This window comes from Syngnathus leptorhynchus, chromosome 1, assembly GCF_054491065.1.
Source record: "Syngnathus leptorhynchus isolate UIUO chromosome 1, UIUO_Slep, whole genome shotgun sequence".
Classification (NCBI taxonomy): Eukaryota; Metazoa; Chordata; class Actinopteri; order Syngnathiformes; family Syngnathidae; genus Syngnathus; species Syngnathus leptorhynchus.
The window spans coordinates 13,794,928-13,814,195 of record NC_141195.1 but is presented as its reverse complement, the minus strand read 5'-3'; the positions used below and the strand labels follow the sequence as shown (position 1 = coordinate 13,814,195).

At 40.6% G+C, this 19,268-nt stretch overlaps 3 protein-coding genes across 3 annotated transcripts in view; 1 reads left to right on the top strand and 2 right to left on the bottom strand.

Annotated features, from left to right (window-relative positions):
• Positions 1 to 7,185, bottom strand: part of LOC147062037 (TOX high mobility group box family member 2-like) — a 119,575-nt gene extending 112,390 nt beyond the window's left edge. Inside the window, exon 1 of the mRNA XM_085927717.1 lies at positions 7,151 to 7,185. The gene's annotated coding sequence lies outside the window, so the exon portion shown is untranslated. The remainder of the gene's footprint in view (positions 1 to 7,150) is intronic.
• Positions 7,186 to 11,704: 4,519 nt separating this feature from the next.
• wfdc2 (WAP four-disulfide core domain 2) lies at positions 11,705 to 13,799 on the top strand. The gene is made up of 4 exons (XM_085920051.1): positions 11,705 to 11,847; positions 11,948 to 12,091; positions 12,212 to 12,349; positions 12,440 to 13,799. The coding sequence occupies exons 1-4, from the start codon at positions 11,751 to 11,753 to the stop codon at positions 12,571 to 12,573; spliced, it is 513 nt and encodes a 170-aa protein (XP_085776177.1). The 5' UTR covers positions 11,705 to 11,750; the 3' UTR covers positions 12,574 to 13,799.
• Positions 13,336 to 18,727, bottom strand: pigt (phosphatidylinositol glycan anchor biosynthesis, class T). The gene is made up of 11 exons (XM_085920040.1): positions 18,364 to 18,727; positions 17,358 to 17,535; positions 17,083 to 17,210; positions 16,362 to 16,462; positions 16,080 to 16,260; positions 15,893 to 15,990; positions 15,660 to 15,816; positions 15,339 to 15,539; positions 14,833 to 14,998; positions 14,638 to 14,721; positions 13,336 to 14,567 (listed from the first exon to the last, which is right to left on the bottom strand). Exons 1-11 carry the CDS (start codon positions 18,680 to 18,682, stop codon positions 14,318 to 14,320), a joined length of 1,863 nt encoding a protein of 620 aa, XP_085776166.1. The 5' UTR covers positions 18,683 to 18,727; the 3' UTR covers positions 13,336 to 14,317.
• Positions 18,728 to 19,268: the final 541 nt, after the last annotated feature.

The following is a 19,268-nucleotide window of genomic DNA, read 5'->3' as shown; positions in this document are numbered from 1 at the left end:
TTTATATCATGGCGGAGGAAGAAACTAATTTGTTTGCGTCTAATGAGAGATTAAGGAGCTCAAAGTAGGTTTATGTTCAATTACGGTCACGTCGTCCTCACAAATAAATGGAATGCATATGGAAAAGTCAACTACTGCATCTATTGCACATTACCAATTAACTGTATATGGGTGAGATAACATTCTTCTTTTCGTGTCATAATACGGTTAACTTATGATTACACCTGTATGTCATTGTTCTTCTACTTATACTCTAGGTTGGTAAAGCAACACAGAATGAAAAATGAATAACAATGCTGCAGTCAAAGGCTTTACACTCATATTTGTTCTTTTCAATGCAGACACTGTTCCCCTTTCAGGTCAGTTTAAAACAAAATCAAATCTGTAGATCTTTTGCTCTGCAAAAAATGCATCCGTCTTAGTTTTTATTTGAGACTCTCTGAAAAAAAAGTTTCCCTCTCTGTAGGTGTGTTCTACTGAACATGACTCGTAATCCACATGACTCATTTGGGTCTGATAAGAGGCCGGTGACCGTGTTGACAAAGTTGCAGAGTCCTCCTTTTATTCTACTTGGAACACTTTTTTTTGAAAGTAGGGGGATCCTTAAACTCTGCTCTGAAACCAGCTTATCACCAAAGAGGCTGATATGAATAACTATGTAGGATAAACTAGACAGTCTGTTAAATATGCACTTAACTGCAACAAGAAATGTGCTCAGTGAAACTAGCTTAAAGGGATATGGTAGCTTTAGATATCACAGCCAATGATGCGCCGTGAACACAGTCACTGCCTCGGGCCAACACAGTGACTAATGCATTTAGCAGAGATTAAACAGCCTATATATTTAATGTGAAAGCCAGTCATGTTTTACAAGAAAGAAAAAAATGAGAGCACTGAACTTTCTTTGACTGCATTGAGAACAGGTTATATAAACTGATCGAAGTGGGCTTTCCAAAAACATCTTCTCAAAAGTCGATCTACTAACTAACTGTCATCAAAGTGTGCATTTTCTATTTCACGCGGTGCACTGTGGGGAAAGGAATGGCGCACTGTGCGTTTGTGGGATGTTGCAGTCTAATAGAGGAAAAGAATGTCCAGTCTGAGAGCTTGAGTTTAGAACAACCAGCCGCAGGGACACATCCGTACTAATGTGCACTGCTTCGAATATGTATTGGTATACACAACATATTAAAATAAATGTAACAGAATACTGTGTGCCTTTGCACTTTTTGAATACCACAGAGAATTGCGTTTGTGGGTCATAAAAGGGAGGGGTGGGGGCCATTAGAGAACTTTTCCAATTGGAAATGGACATAAACACCCAGTTCTGAACGAGATAGAAAAGTAACTCCGGTGAAAACATCAATTGATGTCTCAAGGCTAAATTGACGACGTGCATAAAAATGGGATCGCATCTTGCAGTTTCATGGTTCATATTCCTAAAAATGAGCAGCAGCGGTATAAATATTGACTCTAGGTGTTTTCTGGTAACATGTACCAGGCGGACGCAAACAATGTTCTCGTTGCATTCGAACAGGCTCATTCGCGCAGTATTTTCAGGTCAGTGGCTTTCATTAGACGTAATGGGAAGGGGGTTGGGGTGAGTCTGTGAATTATGAATGAAGAACTACTCTGCGGATGACGAGAATGTTGCAGATTATGCAGCCCCGCTTTGCTGATTGTCACCCCTCAGCATGATTTCACAATTCAAAACTGTATTACAGTAATAAGTGATAACAAGCACAGCCATGCGATCTTAAAAACGTTTTGTCAGAGGTGACAGATATGGGAATGCTTTTGCAATGTGGCTTTGTCACAGTAAAATCAAGGATTCATCTGAGAGGCAAAGCACTCAACAAATGAATTGCTTCTAAATAATTTAATGGCACTGCTTATTTTCTGTATTATGACAGAAGGGAAACTGTTGAGTACAATATATATAGTGAGTTTGGAACAAAAGGCTAAAAAGTTCCCACAAACAGCAAATAAATCTAAGATACGTATTATTATCAATACCATAATAATCTTCGTCACCGGTGCTGTTTAACTCAACTGCCATAATTTAGACAAAGGTTAAATACAAGCCACACTTTGACACACTGATCACCTCATAGAATGCGGATTGTCTAATTATTTTTGATGCGCCAAAATTGTATCAATTTAAAATTTGACACAAACTGCAGTCTGATAACTCACAAGGTTAGTTGCTTGGACGGCTTGAAGCAAAACAGCCTTTGCACAGTGCTTGTTGATGTAAATAAAAAAAAAACATATGGATCTGCCCCATGTGTTTGGACCGATTCCAAAATGTAATGGTTTTGCTTTAGCTCCCACACAACACCCATCCCCCTTGGAAAGTGGTATTTGCATAACTTTGCAGAGAGTCAGAAAAACATACAATCCACACAGAAAACATAATCACCTTTGCTTCTGGTAATAATTAACACATCCAGCTCTTTGCTATTGCATTTCACACATGGAAAGAGTGACTAAAGCTTGAAAACAGAGGATTATTCAGGAATATTCAGGGAAGTAAGCTGCCAAAATCATGCATATTAAACACGAAGCTGGAACCATTGTCAAGAATGATGTGAAACTGCAGCCTATCTTGTGAATAGTCAAAGGACAAAATATGGCTTTTTTTTTTGTGCTACAATAACAGCAGGCTATCCAAAATGCTAAAAAGAAGAAATACATAGAGTAAAGACTGCTCAGTAAATTATGGCTTTAAGTCAACAAGTATAACTACAGCACAAAGTCAGATGTTTAAGGGAAGAGACCCACTTCCCAAGCATAAAATTCCTTTAAATTTCCGTTGGCAATGCTTCAAAGGATGTGTTCAAAATACATTTATTAATGCTTTAATATCAACAGCATTTAATATATATATATATATATATATATATATATATATATATATATATATATATATATATATATATATATATATATATATATATATATATATATATATATATATATATATATAGATAGATAGATATATATATATATCTATAGATATATAGATATGCGATATATCAATATATATTGATATATATATATATATAATATATATATATATATATATATTTACGCTTGATATACAGTAGCCTTATTTTCTCTTGTATTTCTTATTGTATTTCGCCTTATAGTATTTTTATACCCATTTACTTTTTTTGTTTGTTCAAGGTATAGAGATGAAGAGTATGAACACGATCCGAATTTATTTCTTCATGTTCAACAAGTTTCACCAACAACCACAAGGAGCTACTTCTAGCATCACCTCAATGAAGAATCCAAAGAAAGGGCTGAGAGCCAGCTCGAAGGTGAAGTAGAGTGACGTGAAAGAGGAAACTGAATGGGGCAGGGTATTTCAACCATTGCTTTCCAGTGGTCAATATGCGGATACTGACGAAGAGACAAACTAATGACTCAATTTAACTCAATTCAACTCAACTTTATTTACATATATGGCAATTTCACAACAGCTGCTGCTATTATAAAACACATCAGATAGTAGATAGATATTTACATTGAATTATCAGTCGCAGCATCCAACGTCAGTATATATAGAGATATATAAAAGGGCGGCTCAACGGCGCACTAGGGCAGCTCGGCGGCGCATTGGTGAGCACGTCCGCCTCACACTTAGGAGGGTTGGGGTTCAATTCCACCTCCAGCCCTCCCTGTTCTCCCCGTGCCCGCGTGGGTTTTCCCCGGGCACTCTGGTTTCCTCCCACATCCCAAAAACATGCTTGGTAGGAGTATTGAGCACTCCAAATTGTCCCTAGGTGTGAGTGCAAGTGTGAATGGTTGTTCAGCTCTGTATGCCCTGTGATTGGCTGGGAACCAGTTCAGGGTGTCCCCCGCCTTCTTCCCGATGACTGCTGAGAGAGGCTCCAACACGGCCACGACTCCCGTGAAAACAAATGGTGTAGAACATGGATTAGTTTCAACCGTGTTTTCTTCAGTTCTCTATAAAGGAGTTGATAGAGGTTTTATCATGATGACTTTGACCCCTGAGGGATTCATTCAATTTCCATTATTCCCTATGAGAATAAACATATGATTATACCGTAGCTGTTCAACTGCACCCTTTTGGTGATGTTGATGACTTTATTGGAACAGATCAAGTTATAGACGATAAATTCAGACACTGAATCAATTCGTTGTTGTCTATTGTTTGTCGCTGTTGTAAAAATCATCTTTTATTTTAAACACATAAAACCAAGTACAAGCTGCATCGGCAGCATCTGATGCAATGTTACAGGTGAAAGACTCTTTTCTTTCCATTTCTACATTTTACATACACTACATGGGAGTTCTTTCACGTATTGTAAATCAAGTCCAGATGTGATGTGCACCATTTCCTGAAGTCATGATTATGAAATGTGTCAGTGAGCAGCCACCTGAGCAGGACCTTGATAAGAAATATTGGAATGCTTGAATCTTATCCTGTATACTGTTTCCTCTCTGCCATGATGGAGGAGGAGAAAGATGAAGAGGAGAAGTAAAAGAGGGAAGGGAGGGTTATGGAAAAGAGAAATGAGGTTGTGCTCTGATGAGGATGAATAGTGAAGAGAGGAGGAGGAGGAGGGTGGGGTAAGAATAAAAGGGGGAAGGGACTATGAGGAGGGAAGGTAGATGGAGAGAGCGGTTGCTGAGAGGGGTCTAACTCTGGCATTAAAGTAAATTCAAATGCATTATTCATGGCGCTGTGTGTCGAAATATCATTTACGTGTGCTGTGTTGACTCATGGCTCGTAAAATGAGAAGGACATGAAAAGAAAGAAAGAAAGGGAAAGGAGGAAATAAACAACTCGAGAGGCTTCCTCCCTTCATGGCCAGAAAATAATAAAAAATGAGCCCTGTTGTGCTCTCTGTCAACTTATTAAGCATCAATTATTTATTGCATTTTCTGTTTACTATGCTTTCTATCTGCAGAAAATGGCTGAAGTCCGCCTTCAAACTTTACAGGTGTAAAAAAAGGGTAGGGGAGAGGCTTTAGGTACAAGGCTAATGGAATGGGGGAGGAAGGATTGGATCACCTAACACTTGGTATTGATTCTATTTCTAACATCTAAACAGAGTATGAAGGGAGGGGGGGGGGTCCCCCATTTTTAATCAGTCCCAGTTGTTCTTTCTTTAAGTCGTAACTTATCTGTGAAAAATCTGGGCCAAGATAATTAGCAAGAGTCAGACATAGGGTGCTGCATTTTTTTTTTTTTTAATGAAGCTGTACTGGTTAATATTCCAGCATAAGCTCTTTTGGATTCTAAAACATCATTTAAATGTTACTTTTTCAAATTTACTTTTGTGTCAAAAAGGGTGGATGGGTGGGTGGTGGGTTGGGGTAATTGAAACGTCTACATGGTGTTACTCAAGTGAATTACAGGACATTTTTGTTTTAGTGATTAAATGTTATACTTGAGTCATTTCTGACTTTGCAAACACTCAGATTTAACCATCAATCTAAGTGAAGTAACATGCAAGTGTATCACTCCTGTTGAAAATGCCGAAACTGAGAGCTGACTGAAAAAAAATTAAAGCATCCGCAGCAAAGCACTTCATGACGCTTGGCTCCTCTTTGAGACAAACAATCACATTTGGCTTGATAAATATGTTAAGCGCTGTATATATTTTATTTTCTGTATAATCAAGGTTCTCACAATTGCACAGTACTAGCCCCAGGCCTGCATTTTCTTTCCAATTGGAGTGCTAGCCCTACATTGGCACCACAGCGACTCCTACAGGTGACCAGCAGGTTGATAGCTTTATGCGTCTATTCTATTAACAGTACAGTATGTACAGTAACTACAACTATGCGTAGAAAAAATAAAAATAAAATAAAAAAGCCCCACAACTATGCATCCTTCTGATTTGGGGATAAACCAAAACAAAGGACCGATAAGCCGAAACAGTACAAACAATGTTTCTGTTACAAAGTCATAGCATTCAGTAGATTTCATGTTGCATCGCAACATTCTCTTTTTCTTGTAGCATTTTAAATTGTGTTACTTCCGACTCGGTGGATATAGATGTTGTACATCCTGTACCGTTAAGTCCAAACATATTTGGACAATATTTGGTTGTAGGTTTTTGCACAACAACACAATGAATTTGAAATATAACAGCCAAGATGCATAACTAAATTGTATTTCAGAATATTTACAAAAATATGGCATTTACAATGCAGAAATGAAAGCAACATTGACACTTCTCCGAGGAGATTCTTTGGCGGGCCTTCATTACTGCACGGCCACCTTCACTTGCTTCCTATTTACAGATTTTGCTGTCTTCACAAACCTATCTTTCACCCTTTGACAGATGCGAAAAGCTCTGTTAGCGTGTGCCGCACAAGCAGTATGACGTATACAACAGTGTCTACCACAAACGCCAAGATGAATAATCTTTGCAATTATATATCAGAGCTGTCTTCATACATGCACACTAAAGATGTGTCTGTATGTTTGAAATCCTATTTATCTGTGTATATCCCATGAAGGTGGAAGCATATACGACCTGCTCCACTTCTATTTTCTGATTTATAACGCCGGTGGAGAGCATCATCACAGAATCGCTTTATCTTTTCTCTTTTATTACACCACATTTGTTTTCATTTTCTTCCCAAGGTCTGGCTAGCTGAATACATCACGAATCTCCCACGGGGCAACAAGGCCAGCCTCGACACCATGGGGGAGACAATTGGATGACGGGGAGGGATTTCGGAGCATGTTTTATCATTAAAACCATTAGCATTATCTTGACTTTGAAAACATTATTACCATGACTCTTAGTATTAGTGGACATATTGGCGGGGGCAACAGTCAAGCTTATTGGTCATAATGGCAAAAAATGTTCAAGGGACAAATGGAGAGATTAAAAATGTCAGGGTACAGGAGGAGTTGCAAAATGAAAATATAGCAATTCTGACTATACTCATTACCATTTCCCTTTTTCAATCTTGCTGTCAGCTACCATTTGGGTGATTAAGATAAGACAAGTCATTTGAGACACTTTTGAAGCCCAAGGCTAGAGTGGATAACAGAATCAGCAGTAGGGCGACTGCTAAGGGTGGAGATGATTTGGCATTTGGGTTTAGCAGAGGTCAATGACCGGTTAATGCACAATGTAATACATGATTGACTCACGGAGCCTGAGGAGGAGGGGCAATGAGGTCAAAGGGTGGAGTTCAGCCTTGTTTAGGAGTCACTGTGGACACAGTAGGACACAGCACGAGTCAGTGAATTATGCACATTTGTTAGGTTTGTCATTGAATTTTTGCAGAAAACTCTTTGTGACATTCAAAGGAATCCTAACATTTTCTGAATACATTTGGAACACATGAAGAGAAAATACTTGGTACACTTTGGTTAAACTGTGCAAGAGACAATCCTAGCAAATGTCCTGCCTCGTGTCAGAAAGCTAAGTCTCAACCACAAGTCATGCAGCCTCCAATAGAACAATGATCCAAAAACACACGGCTATCAAAACCCAAGAACAGCTAAGAGCAAAACACCGGAGTATTCAGAAGATTCCTGATATAAATCCGATTGAACATCTGTGGAAGAAGCTGAAACATGCTGTCAGGAGCAGTTTGCTCACAACAGGGAGGCCAAAATAGCAGTCGACAGGTGCACAAGTCTCCCTGAGAGTTAGAGAAATTGCCTGATTTAGCAATTGCCTTGAAAAAAAACGGTTGTGCAGCAAAATAATAAGGGTAACTTCTTTTTTTGGCCAAGCCAGTTTTAGTAACCCCCCCCCCCAAATAGTCCTGGGCCACAATTGAAAGTAAAACCTTTTTTTAATTATTATTGTCAGTTTTAGTCAGTACGTGGATAGAAAAACTGTTCCAGATGCTGACTTCAGCTTTACAGATGTCATGTCTACTGTGAAGGCAGTTTCTGTTGTAATCGTCATAATAACAGTCATTACAACCCTCCATTAGTAAAGCCAGTTTTCTCTGTAATAGTTAAAGCAGATGATGAAGGCAGTCAAAAGCAGGAAGCCACCGTTTGTGCTTACTGTAGCCAACTGCCATCATCTTGATCCATTGTGCATTATGAAAGTGTTTCAGACCCTGATCGACGAATTTAAAACTTTGATATTTTCATTTAGAGTATGAAGCGCCGTTCTCTGTTTCATTCCCATTGCAGCGTTGACAGCCAGCACTGAAACTGATAGCATCTATATCATTTCAAGGACGTACAATATCACCCATGAGCCAAGCCTCCGTACATGAATACATAGAGGAAAGGTTTCCAGCTACACTTTTCCATAATTGAATTCCCAAGGACATGAGAGGGGGCGGGGCATGGGGAAATAGAAAAGGTTGAAAGGAGGGAGCACAAATGATACATTCCAAAGGTTCTGTGTGATGAGTACACAAAAGAAAATCACACAAAGACCTCAAAACCATTCAATCATTATATAGTATTCAGCAATGGAACAGTACATAAGACACCTTGGAAGAGTCAGGTATGTTATAACACATAATAGAATCAGCCTTAGAAAAAATTCCTTTAAAAAGAAACATCAGTGGATCGCGCAATAAGCAATGCAGTTGAACATCCAAATTGCATGGCCTTCATTCCCCTGGGGGTAAAATGACTTGTCTGCTCACTGCACTGACTATAATAACCTAGTAGACTGAGCCTATTTGATGGCTTGGTGGTACCTGTCAATCAAATCAAATGCAGCCCGAATAAATTTGCATAGTTACACTGCAATGAATCATCTGGAAGATTATGCAGATACGGCTCAGGACAATACATCACTATCAGACACTGATCATGAGAAATCTAAGATGGTTATTTTAAAATGTCATTTATATTTTGTTTGTTTTGCATTTCATTCTAAAACTGAAATGAAAATTTGTGAAATACGTTTCGAAATATGCAAGTGATGGTGCTGAAATAGAAAATCCTCCTTGGTTTTGAGTTGGACCTTTTCTATTTCAGGTCGGCGTCGGGCTTATTGATACAACAGCGCTCTCTGCTGGTTGATGATGGGAACATACAGCCATGGATTATGCCACGCTGAAACGAATCATCAGATATGCTCCAAATATGTGTTGTGTTAAAGTCGTTAGCACATCCGCCTTACAGTGCCGAGGTTAGACGTCCGAGCAGTCTGGGTTGCGCCCTGCCTGTGTCCCAAAGTCAGCTGGAAAAAACTTCAGCTTGATCGCCACACTGGCAAGAACAAGCAGTATAGAAAATGGCTGGATGGAAGGTCAACAACACTGCCCATTGAATTTTCTTTATTGATTTTCTTACATACACATTGACAAGTCACTTCATTAAGTATACTGACATAACTCTAATGGGATCCGATTCGATTGATCAACAATACTCAAACAGGATGTACTCAGAGGGTAAATGCCACTAAGCTAAGAGTTTCACAAAGCAAAGACATAGCAGTGGATGCCCTTGGAAATTAAAATATTAATAATAATATTTTAAGCACGTACTGTGAATTTTGCCATTCTGTTCCTTGTTAGAGAAAAAGCAAATTGTGCAAAAAGAACTCTTTCAAAGCTTAAAGCCAGTCGAAATAATTTCAGCTGTACAGTTTAGCGTGTATTTTAGGTTCATCCTAAAATTTTACACGGTAGTCTAACCATAGCCTAATTTTTTGTGAGTAGTCTCTGTATCCTGTGATGCTTTGATGATCAGTCCAGCAAGCAGGGTGACCTTTGGGATAGGCACTAACTAATCATGCCAAACAAATGGATGTATTTCACTGATTGTCCCTGCGGAAATATTGCAGCAATGCAGTTCTAACAGCAGGGGCCTTGCGTGGTCCAATTCTCAGGTGAAGTCTGACCAAATGGCGGAATATTCTCGACTTCCAGATTCACCATGCTCCTCGCAAATGTTACGCAGCACAAAGCAGATGACGGCTATTTACCCGGCAAGCTCTACTTTGCAGTCCAGTTTCTTGGTGAGGCGTTTCCATCGACCTTTCAACCTCCCGAAGGCCGCTTCTAAAACAGAGCTTGCACAGTTCAGTCATGAGTTGAAGGCGACTTGCTCTGGGAGTCAAGTGTTCCATGTCCCAGAAGGGCGTCATGAGCCAGTTCTCCGTGGGGTAAACTGGGCCACCGATGAAGTAATGGCCAACACGAAAGACGGAAAGTTTGTGTCCCTTCTGCCCAGAGCATGGCTCACCCGACTGCAGATGTATTCAGAGAACTGGATAAATGGAAATGCTGCTGTAATTGTGAAGGCCGGAACGACGTGGTCTAACCAGCGGACGAATCCATACGGAAGGTGTCGCTTGCCTCGACATGAGCCACAACAGCAACTGATGATTCAGACAGGGAAACAAGGCCAACTCACATATCAAATATATACAAAAGCTAGAAAACTGAATCTGTATTTTGTGTAATTTGGTTGATAAGTCCTTCCTCAACATCACGGTAAATGCTCTGAGCAGAGGAAGATCAGTGGTAAGTCTTTGCCTGAATTTTTAAAGAATAAACACAGCAAATTATATAGGGTAACAAATAAAATATTGTACCTCTTAAAAAGCTCACCGTTTATGGCTGAGCTGGAAGAAAAACAATTCATGACTGTTCATTGATAACTTTTCTTGAAAGTTTAGCAAAAATAAATTGATTATTTTTTAAACAAAGTTGACATTTAAATCTCGGTGGTTATCTATGAATGGCAGTGGCACGTATAGAAAGACGCACGCACACAAACAAATCTTCACCGAGAAGCAAGAAAAATTCACAATTCACAATTCACAATGACCTTCTTTCTGTTGCGTAATCTCTGATGATGCATGTCACGGAGAAGTTGAAGTCGATAACGGGTTCCAATGGAAGCTTGCAAAGTCAGGAGCAACATTTTCACAGTCGTTCTCCATTCCTACTGCTTTTCTACTTGAACAAAGTTTGGCCACCAGCGTCCTTGCCGTGCGCATTTCCGCCACCTTAAATTACGTTTCTCATTCCGTGTTTTTTTTTTCCTCATTCCGTGTTCTTGATCCCTGTATGGACACGTGACGTGTGCCACGCCGTCTAAATAATAATCTAGGCAGAGAATCGAACGTTAATGCAGTCGCCATATATTGTGTAATAATGGATCACTCGCAAAAGATGCGTACCACAGTTCAGCAGTCAACTGAGATTTTATGCGATTAAAAAATCTATACAATCTGTCAAAGATAACATCACAACAACGTTTTAGAAACACAATTTGCTCACTTTATGATTAATAACTAATGGCAAATAACGCGGTTCGGAATTTCAGAGAATGGACAGATGGATTTCTTTTAGATCTGAATAATAAAATAAGAAACACTTCATCGGAATTTAAATTTTAATCTCATCATCAGGAGGACACAGATTATATATGTTGATTATACGTTGTTTATATTTCAAAGATTGGTTCAGTCTTCAGTGCTATCAAAATATCTTTGTGTCCTGTCACCACACCCAATACAGAAGACGCTCTGACGTATCGTAAAATCTATTTACAAATGTTTACGGAATGCACAACTCGAGGCCGAGAAAGATGGAGAAGTGACCTTTTATTTTAATCAAGATGCCAAATCTGATTGCTACAAGACATCTATACTTTGTGATTTTCTGACTTTAAAAAGCTCTAGAACATTTTACGACAGAATATCAATGAAATTCAACAGGCACAAGGACCTCGCATCCTCTTCCAGGGCTACCCTAGTCTGCAAGTCGTATTTGTCCCAACAGGAGGAGCGCACCACATTCTTGTGTGTGCAAGTATGGATAAGTTTACAGTTTTTGCACTGGTTTTAGCACTCGGTGCATTTCTGCAATTTAATACAGCTGACACACAGGATTCTCCAAATAATTTAACAGGTAGGATGTGCATAATCTTCGTACACTTTTACTCAGTCAAAAGAAAAACTTGTCAAGTTGACACTCTTGTCTAATTGAGTATATTTCTTTATTTACTCAGCGATTCTCCCGAAACCAGGCCAATGCCCTCGCCTTCTTAAAGTGGTGCCATCACATAAAGGCTGTGCGTGTGATGACGACTGTCCCGAGGACCACAAGTGTTGCGTCTTTGATTGTGGAGCTGTCTGCGTCCCCCCTTCTTTCAGTATGAGCCCCCAATAGTTTTCCTTGTTGGAGTCTATCAATCACTCTGGTGTCCTTCGATGGGACGCGCCCTTGCACTTTAAAACGTGGTCATCTTGTGATGTTCTGATGATTTTTTCAGAAAAGCCAGGAGTGTGTCCTCGTAGAAATTGGGGCTCTGGAATGTGTGCCGAGTTTTGCTCTGACGACAGTGACTGTCCCAATGAGGAGAAATGCTGCCACAACGGATGCGGACATGAGTGTGTTGCACCTTACAAAGGTTAGATGGACTGGGAGTCCGCGGGCACATAAATCTGTTACTCCGCTCTGTAACCCAGTGTATTCTGTTTTGTGTGGCGTTGTGCGTCAGTGAAGCCAGGCCGCTGCGCTCTGCCTCAAGGAACTCCCATGTGTGCAGAGTACTGCTACCATGACGGTCAGTGTCCAGGGGTGCAAAAATGCTGCCGGACAACCTGTGGTCATGCCTGCAGTGATCCATGTTGAATGCACAACATTTAACTTCATGACAAAAATGCAGATGGAGCCCAGAGAATGGGCGTTTTATTTTTGTTGGTTTTTCTTCAAAATATGTTGAGGTAGGTCTTTAGATAACCAGCCACCCTACATAGTAAATATGGGTATAAAGATAATTCACATTTTGACATTTCATTCTCATCATTTCTTATCTGATATTTGAAAAAGAATGAATACATGTGTTATGAGAAATGTGTCACATTTATTTTCTGGAATATGCTATAAATGGGCACGTTTATAGGAATGTAAAATGTATTAATGAATACCAGTGTATCAGCATAAAAACATACATCTGAAGCCTGTTTTTTTTTTTTTTTAAAAATGCTTGTAGAGGAAATCATTTGCAGCTGACCTCCCTCGCACCAGAACTTCCACATACAGAGACCGCTGTGTTTGCCTGCTCCATTGGAGTTTGCTTATACAGCATTGTGCATAAATGAGGGCAGTCAGAAGGAAGTAATCCAATTCCAACACTGAAGCAGTTTACAAATGTGACCCTTTTCTCTCAGATCATACGTGGATCATCTGATAACTCTAAAAGCATCTTGCCTATCATGTAGGCAGTTTGGTGAGTTCATGTCTCCGTAGCAGAGTGAGACACGTAAGAGTCCTGAACTGTGAGGTGCAACATTAGTGATTACTAAACAAAATGTACGTTGATAATACGTTTTGTCATACTATTGGAAATAACTGTGGGTTTTGAACACCGGAAAATCAAAACAAACTCAAACATATGTGTACAATCTTTATTTTGTGCAAGGCTCACATTTGACCAATGCTGCCAGAAATCAAATAACTGACTCACTGTGGCAACCCCTGATGGGACACGTCGGAAGTTCCATCAACTGAATAAAGGTTTTTCATTGTATGGGTTGAAATGGTGCAGCTTTTTAAATGCTGCCCTGAGAACATTGCTGTACAGGCCAAATAAAATTACAATATCACCTTAAGTACAAAAAAGAGAACATAATTGGTATAGAGTACCAGTTTCCGGTCATAATTAAGGCCTTGATTTTCAAAAATGCTAATCAACCAAAAGTGCAAACAAAACACATCCAATAAAACAATTCTGAACAATTTGGCCGCAACAAACTGGCTGTAGTGTCGCAGCAAAACACATTCCGCTCAACAAATCCACTAGTACAGCGATTCCCAACTTCTGGAGCATTTTACTTAACTGGTTCCATAATTAGGAATAACGGATCTTTGTTCATCTATCTATGCCATACTGCAGTGGACTTGTGAACCCACTTTTGGCATTCATGCAACAGAATAAAATCACTATTTTTTTTTTTAATTTTGTCTGCTGCTGTGCCGTGAAAATGTTCACATGGAAAATATGTGTCATGTCTAAATAAAGGATGGCAATTGTGTTGTCCACTAGTGTTAGCAGAAACTTCAAAGTGACAATAAGACAGCAAAGATGTTCTGTTGTGAGGACACATTGGCAGTCATGAGCTCATACATTCTGCTTACCTGCTTCCTTAATGCTTGACAACTCGAGGATCACGCCCTCCATCCAGATTCCTGCCCTCCATCCAGATTCAATCTAAAATGCGTTAACGTCTCTAAGCGAACATACATAATCCTAGAAACATATTACAAATAAATAGAAAATCAGGTAGAAATTCAATCAGTTCTTTCCCAAATTGGACTTATTTATCAGCAGGTCAACTAAAGTAACAGTTGAGTGGGCCCGTCTTCCTGCTATGTCTCACAGTGGCGGCACGCCCCGAATTTTGCGGATTACGTTGGCGATCCGTTTGGCCAATCCCGGTCTGGGCTCATCTATTTGGAAGTTGCGTGTGAGCAGGTTGAAAAGGGATCCATAACCCACAGCCAATACAGTGGAAGTCAGGCAGATCACATTGTAAGGCATGCTGAAGTCAGGAGTGGGCAGGTTGATCAGCAGCGGTTCTGTGTAGAGGCGCACAAAGTAGCTGAACTCTTCTTTGCTGGGGAAGCTGAAGGAAGACACGGAATTGGAAGAGAACCTTTCCACCTTGTCGACACAGAAAACCTACAAATACTTACAAAGTGTTGAAAAGGGGGCTTTTGTGTGTCGCATTTGTGTCTATGGCAACGATGCTTGGAACAAGAGAACTGACAACAGAGGACCTAAACAGCAAAGAGTAATGAGTTAGATTTTGGAAATAGGTCGCTTAGCAACACTCTCGACAAGCAAATTTGATGCGATGAAATAAAAAAAAAAAAAAAAAACCCACAAACCCAACATAGAAGCCGTGATTGGGGTCAGGTGGGTACTCTGTCCATTTGAGCAGGGCTCGCTCAAACTGCACGCTGACTTCAGTGACAGAGTTTGGGGGAAGCTGCACCAGCATCTCCAGCATGTGCGGTTTCACACGGTCTTTGGATGGCTCATAGTGAATATAACCTGCCGGCGGAGGCACAGCAGCAAAGATGAGAATTGTCTCGATGAATCATTTATGACGTAAAGCAGTTGCGAATTTCATTCTGCAGCACCGGTGCAAAAGATAAACGTGCACTTTTTTTAGACAGTTGGAGGACGGTGGAGAGGTGAGATGCCAGACAAGAAAGGAAATGGCCAGTCATGTAGCCAGGACTAACTTAACTTAAGTTCAACACTAGGATAAAAAGACTACAACATGAATCAGGATCTTTAAAAATGGACCTCATGGGGGAAAAAAAAGCCCATGTTCTCCCTTTTGAGAACAATAGAAGCACTTCAGAATTTAAAGTTGCTCTTTACTCACTGGGACTGTTATTCTTCCCCTTGCTGATGACGTTGAGGGTGTGTATGTAGAGACGAAAATACCAGGGCACCGAGTCCAGCAGTAGCACAGGAAAGGCCCTGTAGGGGTGGTTGTTGTATAACAGCGTGTGGATCTCTCCGGTATGCAACCCTGAACCCGCCACATAGCGCTCCGCGTGGAGCAAGGGACGTAGCATGTGAGCTGTAAGAGGACGAAAAGAGGACATGGTGCTTCGGAAGTCTTGCGAGGACATTACCAACAAAACTATAAAGGTGATAAGTGTCTTTCCAGTTGGCGTATACAGCGGGTTTTCTGACTCACGTTCACTAGATGTCCAGCGAATCAGGAGATTGAGAGAGGACGTTGCACCAAAGGTGCTTCTTTGAGTCAGGTCGTAGACAGAGAAGTTCCGTCTGTCCCCGAGCACCACCGCTCGGGTGAGCAGAGGAGTAGGAGGGCTCAGCACAAAATCCTCCCCCTATAAGATGACCAATACTACTATACAATGTGGGCAGAAAGGAAGTTTTGATCAAATTTTAGTGCGCCGTTCAAACCTCGGCACTGCCGGAAACGTCGACGTAGATTTTACTGGAGGAAGCCAACGGACACGCCTCTGTCAGGGTGCGGGAGAACATCTTGAAGAGAGACCACTCTATGGAAGAGAACAGTTGGAGCCACACGTTAAAACACGTTTCTTTGGTGGCTGACAAACCTGAACTACAAGCAGGGTAGGATTCCTACCTCGTTTGCCTTGTCCCGAAGTGATATAGTCAAAGACCACATTCAAAGTCTGTCTCAGCTCCACCGATGTGCTTGTGCAGTGTGCACCCTCACCCTGGCACACAGGTCGGATGTGCACTGCCTGGGAGTGAAAACTGCTGTGGAAGAGTTTCTCAGACTTGAGCAGGACAGCAAGGCCGGCCTGTGAGAGCAAAGTGCCACCATAGGAAATATGCGTTTGCCGATGTCACAAATGAGGACGATGGACGTGGTAGAACATGACCACTTTCACTGAAGACTCACCTTGGAGCCACATGGCAAGAGTTTCTTCCACGGAGTCAAATTTTCAGTGCAAAAAGACTCGCGTGGAAGGGCGGCATAGCGTAGGAAACGGTGGTCGGTCTCTTGGAGCGCAACAGAAAATCAAACCAGCATATCAAAACAAGCCACTTTCATCTATGCATTCATTTAGTTTGGTGACAGTCACAGTAGGTAAACCTTGATTTTTGATTTGGCTTAGGCTCCCACCAGTAGACATGCCCCCTATTTCTTTCTCTGTTGAAAACTTAAACTACTAAGAAAACTTAAATTCTAAATAAAGTATTGTAGAACAGTCAAATGATCCGCCTGTGATTCAATATCTTTCTTGTAAGTTTTTTTTTTCTTTTTAAATAATGATTTTATTTCCTTAAAATCCTTTGAGGGTTATTACCTAACAAGTATCTCAGCATTTTGACTGTAATTTGCAATAACATTATTCAACATTGTATTGAGCTTTTCAGCCACAGGAAAATCATCACTCATGTCACACTGCCAATTATACATAATACATTTTTTAAAGCAACTTGGCCAAACGCCACTAGAATTCTGTAACACTGGTGCTAAAAAGTGGCAAGTTAAAACTCAAACTAGCAACTGCGATGATCGGTTGCCTAATGGAATGACTCAATTAGAGACGTGAGGAGCCAATAGCATCAGTGTTTACATACTGGAAACAGAAAAGTGTTGAACAGTGAAACGCTACCGTTGTTTATCCCCAGAGGCTTGAAGGAAGCGCTGGGCTGAATGCTGTTGATGGAGTCAATATAGTTCAAGGAGGCGCAGAAGAGGCCTGACAAAACGTTTGTCAGCTCTTTCCATGTACCATCCACACTGAAAGAATCCAGAAAAGAACAGCTCCACTGTAGAATGCTTTTGGATTAATTAAAATAACAGAGTACCTGCACCAAAGAGGGTTTTTCTTTTTCTCCCTAACATTTACAACGTGATGTAATAGCATTGTTCGAAAGAACTACTCACTCTTCCACGGAATCTTGGAACCAGACCCAGATCTCCGCTCCAGGGGGAGACGAATGATAAGGCTGTCCCCACTGCATGGTTCTCCAGTACCCCTGCGTAAAGGAGATGTGCAGCTCACGGACGGAGAATTTCGAGATAACCTGCCCGAGTGACTTGGGAAACAGCCGGTAGTGGGACACTGCAGAGAACGAGCAAAAACAAGGTGCATGTTTAACAAAAATACAAAGAAATACTATGGATTCAGTAATGTGTCGTTCACGAGTAAAATTATCAAACAAACTTTCAATATCGGCCTAATTTACCGATATCAAACCGATACAAGTTACATCATTATCAATATTAGCCTGTTAATGTGCATCTTTAAAAAAGATTTCAACTCAATCATTCAGTAATACAATTTGGGAGCGTATGAATAATCAAAGGCTTGGAGCCAGTCTCAAAAGTCATGCCACGCTATGAAGCCACATACGGTATGGTATGACAGAACCGATTTCAAGTCTGCATTTCTGTACTTTTTCAGATGCTCTGTCCCAAGTTTTTGTTTTCTTGCCTTCAACCTGGCGGCTGCATTTCTTGCATTCTTCTACTGTACTATGATGTATCTGATCTACTGTCCCTTCCCTGCATTAGTTACAACTATATCTGGCCTCAAACTTTATGTAGCCGTTTCATACTCTGATAAAGCACTTTACAGAACAAACAATAAAATTGAAGCTTCGTTTATAGATGAAAGGGCAGCAACTCAGTCCCCTCTCAATATTTGATCAAATATTTTATGATCACCACAGGCTGACGTCACTCGCATCTGCTGCAAGCTAAGCTTTAAAGTAAGGAAGCAAATGTGTTATCAACACTCGGCAGTCATCTGTACTCTTTACCTCTTTCCACATCTCGCATTACCCACAAACTAAGATGAGTTTTATTGAGACACTTTTAGAATTGCTTTAATAACGTAATCAATGACAGCCCTAGTGGCTTTTAACTCTGTAGCTAAGTGCTAACTTACCTTTGTTTCCTCCAAAGAAATCTGTGTCCCACAGGGTACGGAACTGAAAGCTAGCGTAAATATCTCCCGAATGTAGGGGTCTGATGACCAATTCTTCTTGGAAATCATCTTTCGGCGTCTTTGGAGGGACAACAGCGACCGGGTCCGAATGGTGCTCCTTGACGCCAGGGGTCCCTTTCCCTTCCTTGGAAATTTGCTTGGTCGTTTTCTTGACACTTTCATTGTTCACTGTCGAGGCTTGACTCGGTGCGACGATAAATATTGCCAAAGCAATAAGACCAAACAGAGAGACGATGCTACAGCACCTGCGAAGGGCCATCTTTCCCCTCGAACCTCCGTGGAGAACTGACAAGCGTTGACTTCCGTATTTACGTCATACGTGAAACCAGCCAATGGATCTGCGCCTCGAAGGTGGTCACATGACACTCAATCGTACGCGCTTTGTTTTGCGCAAATCTTTACTTTATTACAACATTACCGTTTGATGTGGTTTAATAAAGTAACATTGATAGTATGTAGCAGTTTGTTTTTTAAATTAAGCTTGAATAACATACACAACCAAGTTCTGCCAGGAACACAACACATCTCTGTACCGATGAACTGGGTTTATGATTTGTTATTAAAAGCAAGCTTGTTGCGTTTGACTATTATTATTATTGTTATTATGATTATTATCATTATTATTATTATTATTTAATTTAGAGATGGCCAACAGGTTTTCCGATCACCATACGAGTGTCAAATTGCAGACCGTTAGATTGGGTAATTTTTGCAACCCAGCACGTGATAATAACACATCAAATATAACAACATGGTAAAGCACTGTTTACTAGCAGCGTGCGTTTGCGTGTTGATGGACAGGGACGGACCCGGAGCACATCATCATTCATCCTCTCCTGCAGGCG